We start from the raw sequence: 9,087 nt of genomic DNA on the forward strand, positions 1-9,087 counted from the left end.
GTGAGCACCTTGGAAAAGGCTGCTGGTCTGGATTCCAAGCCACCCTCTGACCAAGAGTGGAGGTTAGGGGTGGGGAGCAGGGGGCCACTGTTCCCCTCACAGCTTGGCCAGTTAGATGGTGGTGAAGCTGCAGCCACCGACTCACCCCTGTTGGTTAAGCCTGTGCCCAAACCCCATCCCCCTGTGTGAGCCTGAGTGTTCCCCACCCCATGATCTCCTGGGATGCCTCAAAAATGCAGACACCTTGGCCTTGCCAGAGTACTCGGATTCAGAAGTTCTGGATGGCATCTCCATAGTTTCAAAAGCTTCCCAGGGGAGTTAGCTGCTCACTAGAGAGCCTCCTCCCTGCAAGGGCTGCTTGTGCACAAACATAAGCGTTGATGCCCAGCTCTTGGTGAGTGCAGACATTACTGAGTGCACTTGTCATTTTCCGTATTATTAGTTATTTCTGTTGCTGTTTTCTGGGCTAGAGTAACTGTTGCCTTATGTATGCATTCACTAAGCTGGCCTGGGCATGTGCCTCACTGTTCCCACTTGGACACCATCTTTGGGCATGGTTTGCCTTCCTTTCCAATTGGCCATCTTGGTTTTTGAGCTACTGGGTGTCAGTGATGCTCAGGGTTCCAGCCCTCTTGAGCTGAGCAGATTGTTCCTCTTGAGGAAAAATGTGTGGCTGGTGGGGGTTGGGATGGCTGGTCTTCCAGGCCATTGGTAGAAGCCAAAGTCAGGGCGCCTGGGTGGCTCAGTTGGTTAAGCGACTGCCTTCAGCTCAGGTCATGATCCTGGAGTCCCGGGATCGAGTCCCGCATCGGGCTCCCTGCTCAGCGGGGGGTCTGCTTCTCCCTCTGATCCCCTTCCCTCTCGTGCTCTCTGTCTCTCATTCTCTCTCTCTCAAATAAATAAATAAAATCTTTAAAAAAGAAGCCAAAGTCACCTTCACCTCCCGCAACAGAGGAGAGAGAAGAGTTAGCCCTGAGTATACAAGGCTTCTAGAATTGGGGTGTTTTCCCCAGACCCGAGGAAAAGCGTATCCTCTACCATAGTGAGGTCAGATCACTGTTCTAAAGTCCAGGAGCCTTATCTCCTCTCAACACCTGCTCGTCTGCAAAATGGGGATGATAGTTAGCTCCTCTGCAGGCCCGCCAGGAGGGCTCAGTGAAATGGTACCGCTCAAGCCCTTCACCCAGTGCCCGGCGCCTGGAGGAGGCGCTGCTTCGGCTGGAGGTGGTGTCACCATTCCTACTGGCATCGTAACCCTCCTGTTATTATTTGTGGCAGAGCCAGGCAGCCCCGTGGGGACCCAGTGAGCTTCCAGCGCCTCAAGCCCCAGACTGCACCGGCTTTTCCCACAGTTGCATCACAACGGCGCGTCTGTTGCTCAGGAGAGCGCCCAGGAGCCGCTCCGTCACAGTTGTCTATCTCCAGTGTCCTGTTGATAAGATCTGTTCACATTCTCAGCTCCAGGTCTGAAATATACAAAGAACAGGGCCTGTTTGTTCAATCCAAGCTTCTAAGGTTTAACTCCCAAAGGAAATTAAATTAGACGCCTGGAGCTATGACAGTCTGTCGTGTTTCTTTGCAGGGAATGTCACCCTTAATATCATGCAGATCTTGTGTATAATTTTCTCTGTTTAATTCTTTTAAAATAATGTGAAGTTTCCAGCAGGAACCAGCAAATCACCAAAAGTGAAAATTGAGGCGCCACCAGGGTTTGTCCCCTTTTCTGGTCTTGCCATCCTCTCCCCCAGCTGAGTATAAAACGAGTCCACACCCAGATGGCGCGCTAGCTTGGTGCGGTTCTGCTGACAGTCACCATAACGCACCCTCTCTCCACCACCTATCCCAGACCTGTGTCAGAGGAACTGGCTTGGGGCTGAGCTCAGTGTTAGTGGGGTTGTCTTGCCCCTTGTTGAAAAACAGCGCTTCGGTGTCTCACTGGGTGGTCGCAGTCTCTGTGAACCCTCCCCTCCACCTCAGCCCCGCGCTACAGTCCCAGGCCTATTTACCTTCCTGGCAGAAAGTCCCTCCCTCCGAATTATTTGTGGGTTAGAAATCAGCGCAGCCTAGCCCGGCCTGGAGCCACTGTAATATAATTGGGTTTTAGGTATGCTTGTGTTTGTGCTAGCATTTGCAGAGATGGCAGTGAGCCCCGGAAATGCCAAAAATATGAATGTGACTTTTGTGCTACTGAAGCCGACTGGTGATAACTGGTAGGGAAACTCTGGACTGTGCGGGGCGGGGGAGGGGGGGAACCCTGGGATAAGAGGAGGAGCCAAGGCTCTGGCAGTGGGAAGACTGGGGTATGATGGGGAAAGAGTCACTGGAGTCTGGGAAAAGGATCACCCAGTCCCACCTGGGGGCACTTGGAGGAAGAATGGGGGCGGGAGGGGGCCCCCTCGGGTGGGCATTTCCCTAGACTGACTTTGCCTGTCTAAATCTTGTCTCTATCCTCACTGGAGGCCTGAGCTCCTCAAACAGAAAAAAACTTGGGTGAGATGGGGGCCAGTGGTCAGAGCTATTTTGTTGCTGACTGTGGGCTTGCAGCCTGGAAAGGAGACGTCCTTTGGCTCCCTGTCAACCAAGGGAGGGTGCGTGTCCAGGTAGAGCATGGACTGCTTTCATGCCTGTGTCCCTGGGGCCCCACCCAGGGCCGGGCCTAGCAGAGGCACCTAGGGAATGCCGTGGAATTCGGTAGATTGGTGGGCACATGAGCGGAAGAGTGAATAAAGGCGTCAGTGCTGTGGCGGGAAGAGCCCTGGGTGTGGCGGCTGCACTTCAGGCACTACTCTAGAGTCCAGATAGGTCTGGGACATGGTCTTATCTCAGCCGCTCACAAGCCATGTGACACTGGGCGTATTACATAACCTGTCTGTGCCTCAGTTTCCTCATCTCGGAGGAGACTCAAGGAGATAAGATACATGAGCAGTCAGCACAGAGCCTGGTATGGTGGTGGTTTGCTCACCCGGGCTTCTCATTCCTTGCTCCCGCCTCCACCCCATCAACTTCCTTCCTTTGGAGTCCTCCATCCCATGTGGTCTCCAGCGACCCCACTTGCTGCTCTTCTGCTCTCCCGTGCCATTTCACTTCATCTCACAAGCTGACTATATTCCAGATATATATATATATATATATATATATGTATATGTATATATATATATATATTCCGATATATGTGTATATATACACACACACACACACATACTCCACTTATCGGAGTGGACAACTACCAGGGGAAACCTGAGGAGTATTTTCTCAAGTTCTTGATCCCCATCCTTCTAGAGGGGTTTCCCTCAGCAGAGTCATTCACCTTGGTCTTCACCCCATTGTCTGTCTTCCTCTGTGCCTCCCCTGGGGCATTCAAAGTTTGCTGGAGGAGGCAAAGCAGAGGCAGGTGGAGCCACAGCCTGGGGGCGTATAGAAGGGTCTTGTGCCAAGGCCAGGAAGCCCCATGGGTCAGCACAGGGAGGAGAAGGGTGGAGGAAACGGGTCAGCTTGGGAAGAGGAAAGACACCCTCAGCCTGGGCCCGGTGTGGTGCAGGCCTGGTGTGAGCTTGTCCTGACTCCGCACAGCGAGCCTGAGCAGAGGAGCCAGTTGGGAAAATGGCCCATCAGGTTGAGGAAGGCCCGTGAGGGTAGGGCTTGTGCCAGCTGAATAGCGGGGCCAGGCTGTCCTAGACATCAAAGTATGAAGTGACAAGGCATCAGACTAGAACAGTGAAGTGGGACAGCCGGGAAGTTGTGAAGAACTCAGCGGGTTGAGTTGACTTGAGAGCCCCCTTTCCATCTGTAAAATGAGAGAGGGTGGTGCACAGTCTCCAAATTCTCCAGCTCAGACATTCTTGGATATACCTTCTGGGGCATTTCCAGATTCCAGACAAGGCCTGTATTCCAAATCCAAACAGATTCCTTTTGTCCTACCAAGTCGGGAGTGAGGGGGAACTTGGGAGCCCGGCTGAGCACGGGGCATGTTGGTGATCACTCTCGCCCAGCCGCCCACTTCTCCCTGCCCCTCCACTGCACTGCAGCATGCCGGAGGCCCAGACTGCCCAGCCCGTATCCCTTCTGGGGACCAGCACTACATTCTCTCCAGATATCCCCCCCTTGCTTCCCCATCGTCCTCTGACACCCTTCCTTCCCTGCCCTGGTCCCTGCGGGATTGCAGGCAGGTTGGGGGGGTGGGGGAGAATGCCAGTCTGAGATAGGCTTCCAGCACTTCCATCTGTCCCTAGAACAGGCTCACAGCTCCTCCGTGGCTAGAAGAAAGATCCATGGCTTGGCAGTTGGCAAAAAGACCATATATTAAAAAATAATAATAAACGCTTGTCTTGTGCCTTCTTCCCAGATTCTGTTGACTGAAGAGTTTGTAGAGAAAATGTTGGAGGACTTAGAAGATTTGACTTCTCCAGAGGAAGTAAGCCTGTTTCATTCTAACAGCGGCTTCCAGTCTCTAGGAGCCCATGTGTGTCTTTCGGTCTGTCAGTCTCTGAGGTGTGGGGATGGGCTGGAGAGGAGCCCCTGCAGATGTGAAGCAGCTTCATTTCTGCCCCCACCCCCCACCCCAGCCATCATAAGGACACCCAGCCAGTTGTCTGAATCGGCAGCTTCTGAGAAGCTCACTGCCGGGGCAGCCAGGGCCTTTGGGCTAGTAGTTCTTCCCCAGCCCCTGCTGTTCCCTGGCAGGTTCCGAACAGAAAGCCCACACCCGCTGCCAGAGAATATTCCACTGGGGAGTTCTGGTGGCAGTGAGGGACTCCTGCTCTTGCCTCAGGCCACCCAGGAGCCGGCCTCCTTCCTCGCTTCTCCAGCCAGGAGCTCTCCCCTCTTGGTCTGCCCCTTCCAGCCTGAGACCCTGGCCGGCCAGGTGGGAGCTTGTGCCTTTCTTGGCTACTCATCTGGGGTACAGGAATGGAGCCCATAATCCCCTTTGTTTTTCTTCCTTGTTCCTGGCATCCTCATTTGCAGGGACTTACCTCATCCTGGAAAGTCCCTTCCCCTCCCCCGGCCTCCTACTAAGCAGCACCCCAGTGGGATCTGAGCCTTCCTGGCCTCAATGCCCCATAGGTTAGTGGAACATTAGCAACCTAGCCAGGCCTCTGGAGAGCTCTTCTGGGCCCTCCCCTGCCTGTGGCAGAGACGGACAGACCCTTCCATTGCCCTTTCTGCCAGGAAGTGTGTTTGGGGGAGAGCTCCTTCAGCTCCCAGGGGCCAGCCTTTCAAGTCAGAGGGAGGCCACGTTGGAGCTAGCTTCCAGCCAGGCCTGGAGCGAACAGTTGCCGGGGCTTCCAGGGCCGCATCAGCCGGGACATGGTGGCCTCCATCACCCACCAGGTGGAAGAGAGCCCACAGGGTGAGCCTGTCCTGTCCAGGTCTCCAGGTGGACAGCAACTCCTCAGAGCCTGTGGTCACCTCTGTCCTCTGGGATGTGGCTTGAGAAGTTAACTCATTTACACATTCCAAAGCCACCCGTCCCCCGTGTGTGCCAGCCAGTCAACCCCCACGAGTCACTGGTCCCTGAGGCCTGGCTCCTATTGAGTCAGCCCAGAGCCAGCTACCCAGAAGTGCTTCCGGAGAGGCCGCGTCGCACGGGGCGGTGCCCGTCGCACGGGGTGGTGCGGCGCCAGACTGTAGCTTTGAGCCTGGGTGTTGAGGAGGTGGGAGGGGGACTGTCCAGGCAGGAGGGACAGGAGCCAGGGGGAGCTCAGGAAAGTAGGTCACTAAAAATGACTTTTTTTTTTTGGTTCTCTGTCCAGAGGCTGTCCCCACAGCCAGCTCCACTCTCCACTTTGGTCCTGGCTCGGACAAGTCTCCCATCAGAGGGAGGGAGACGGGGCCAGCCACTTCCAGCCCCAGCTCCAGGCAGGCCGAGGGCCCTGTTCTTTCCTCCTTTCCAGCCTGGCCTGACTTCTCACCTAGCCCCGGGACAGTAGGAGTCATAAAAGGCAGACCCTGTTTTCAAGTCAGTGAGCATCTAGGGAGCACACCAGCTGTGGGCCGGAGGAAGTGAGATCCATCAGCCTCTTTCCCCCACCCCAGACAGAAGCCTGAGACGCAGAACTGTCAGCAAATCCGTGATCCCTGGGCTCGGGTAGGAAGAGCCTGGGCTCTCGTTGGCCACCACTGGCACCATGCTCACGGTGGTGACCCTGAGAAACAGACGAGCTTGAACAGAGGGGAGCAGGATGGGGATGCACCAGGCCCAAGAAATCACCGCCAGCCACACTTGTCCTGCTCCTCTCCTCCCACTGAGGCCAAGCCAGGGCCTCCTTCCCTTTGGACCCTTTGGCAAAGGCCACAGAGGGCAGGTTCTGGGGTCCTTCTGCACCAGCCCCTGCAAGAGAAGCCATGGCAGGGACAGGACCACAGAGTTCCAGACCTCAAGCCACTTCCCTGAAGCATCTACACCCTCCCACCCTGCCCCCATCCCCCAGCCCCAGGGCCTCAGGGAGCAGATTCCTTACATGCTTGTGGCCGGAGGCAGAACCAAGGAAGTGAGCTGGAGGGAGGTCAGCACAGTCAAGAAAGAGTTAGAAAACATGCCTCCTCCAACCCCAGTTAATTATTGGCAGGGCAAGGGGAAAGAAGGGGTCACCGAACTCCAGCAGCTTAACCTCAGCCACCCACCTGGGAATAGCATTTGCGATTGAAGCCAGGCAACCGGTGGCCTCTCTTGCCCCCAGCACCTGGGGGACGGGACGCGGGTGAGGGCCCTGGGCTCTCTGTAGGCAGTCGGGACAGAAGGCCGGGAGTGGTGCTAATTGTGTGCACTCTGGCTCTGTGCTTGCTCCCTCCACAGTTCAAACTTCCCAAAGAGTACAGCTGGCCGGAAAAGAAGCTCAAAGTCTCCATTCTTCCCGACGTGGTGTTCGACAGTCCCCTGCACTAGCCTGGGCTGGGCCCTGCAGGGGCCAAGGGAGAGCCCAGCTGTTCCCGGGTGACTCCCAGTGCACCAACTGCGGACGCGCGATCCCCACAAATGAAAGGACACGCCTGAGGAGGGCTGTGCAGCCTCCGCACGGCCTCACCTGAAGCTCAGGGGCCTCCCCCGCCGCCCCGAGCCGGCCAAGCCCCCGGGGCTGGGAGCGGGCAAATGCAAACGTCCCCCTCCTGCTGCTTCCTCGTGGTTTGAGATGTGACTCTGGACCTTTGATGGTGTGCCCTTAGGTGGAGACCGGCCTCACTGTCATCTCTCCCCTGCCCGCTCCAGCAGGAGGGAGTGGAGTGGCCGTGGCGCGCACGGCCCAGCTCTGCTGTGGGAAGCCTTTGCTAGGCCACGGAACAATTCCTCCGATGGTGTTTGGTTTTCTTCCTCCTTATTTTATTTTGTCGAAACCGGATGGTATTTTATTGGTCTTCAAAGATGTCCAGAAGCCGTGTATATAATGTTTTTTAAACAGAACTTTATTCGCAGATGAACTTTCTCATTCTCTCAGACGAGGGCCTGGGGCTGTTTCCCCCTGAGCCACCACCAGAGAAGGTGCCGGGGTTCAGTTCGCCTGCCAGCCCAGGACCCCGGAGGAGCCAGCTTCACAGAGAGGCTTATTTCTTCCCAGCGGGGCCTGGTGGAGCTTGGGGCAGGGGGAGAGCTGAGCTCTGGCCCCATGCAGGCTTCGGCCCGTTTAGCCAGCTGGGGCCAGGAGAAGGTGCTGCTGGTTCTAAAGCGGACTAGGCCCCTGGCAAAATTCCAGGACCACCAGGGTCTCAGAGACTTGGTAGCCCCAGCCTCATCTTCTGGGCCTTGTCCACCTGACCAGGCCTGCCTGAGAGAAGGTGAGGCCCAGCACCTTGTAGACCATCCCCACCTGCCACTCAGGGCCTAGGTCTCCAGCTCTTTGACCACTCCTGTCCCATTTCCTCCTCCCCTGGGCCTCCCAGCCTCCAGGCTGCAGGACTCTGGCATATTAAAAATGGAAAAATCAACCTCTCACCATGTCCTTCACTTTGATTTTGCAAATACCACACTCTGCTGCCCTCATCCTCCCTGCGTCCATTCGTTTCTTGTCTTTCATTTTCATTCCCCGTTCTCCATATCATTCCCCATGCCTCTTTTCCTGCATCCTGGTCTCCCCCAGTCCCTTGCCCCACTACTGCAGATCTCATGGTCTTCCTCCCAGGAATAGACCTATCTCTGGCCCGTGGATTTGGGGTTCCTCTTGGGTTGTCTCCCACTTCTGACCTGGAATCAACAAGCCCCTTCGTGCCCTCTCACCCCTGACTCTAGGGACTGCTATTTCAGGCCTTTCCAAAGCAAGGTCCTTTGGCCTGTCATGGGCCTCATAGGGCCATGCACTGCCCCGTCTGCACCCGCCACACACATGGCCACTACAACAGGGCCCCAGGTGGCCCATGCAGGACGCCTCTGATGAGAGACTCAGCCAAAGAGCTGCCTCCAGGGGTCATGAGGGCAGTGGCCAGGCTCTCCAGGGAGCAAGATTTGGACTTCCAAGGGGCCACTAGGCCCTGGCCGCTTCTCTGCACACACCCTCAGGGCTACCCAGTTAACTCCATCAAACTCAGAGCTTCAAGGTGGATCAGCCTGGGAGACTGGGAGAGAGAGGCTCCAGGCCTCCACCAACAAAGATGGAAGCTCCTCTGGACCTGATGTTGGGCGCAGCTGTGCCTTCTGCTCCAAGGACTTTTCCAAAAGGACATTTTCTGGCCTCTGCCCACCACAGCACCTCTGCCTTTGAAGCTCTTGTCATCTAATGTTTCATGGCCGGAGAGGCGTCATTAGCTTGTCTCCTTTCCGTGCCACCCTGGCCCACCACTCCACAAATTCTTTCTTTCTGGGGACCTGCCTCTGCCTGTCTGCTTTGGCTGATGGGGAGGAAGGTATTTTCTGAGCTAAGCTTTGTTATCAGTACGGGAGGCAGGCGGGAAGCCGGTGAGCTCTGAGACAGTGAGCCCATGAAGCCTGTGGCCCCTTCCTGCCCCATGATGCCAGCCACCTCCAAGGCATCCACCATCTCTGACCAGGCCTTCCAGAGGTTTCTCTGGGAGGGGGCTCTCCACTGAGCTTCTGTCTGGTGAGAGGGGACCCTCACTGAAGACCAAGTGAGGCCGACCCTGTAGCGTGCCCGGCATAGCACT

General features: G+C 56.2%; 1 protein-coding gene across 6 annotated transcripts in view; it reads left to right on the forward strand.

The window, feature by feature from the left end:
• SUFU (SUFU negative regulator of hedgehog signaling) overlaps positions 1–7,898 on the forward strand; it is a 113,714-nt gene extending 105,816 nt beyond the window's left edge. For 3 of the 6 annotated variants that reach the window (XM_035028063.1, XM_035028071.1, XM_035028105.1), the window contains one exon: positions 4,343–6,785. In XM_035028063.1, coding sequence (XP_034883954.1) covers positions 4,343–4,918 — 576 coding nt within the window. In that variant the 3' untranslated portion in view covers positions 4,919–6,785. The other 3 variants (XM_035028087.1, XM_035028097.1, XM_035028080.1) reach the window with 2 other exon arrangements.
• Positions 7,899–9,087: the final 1,189 nt, after the last annotated feature.

The sequence above is a fragment of the Mirounga leonina genome, unplaced genomic scaffold (assembly GCF_011800145.1).
Source record: "Mirounga leonina isolate KUSES-001 unplaced genomic scaffold, KU_Mleo_1.0 Mir_114, whole genome shotgun sequence".
NCBI lineage: Eukaryota > Metazoa > Chordata > Mammalia > Carnivora > Phocidae > Mirounga > Mirounga leonina.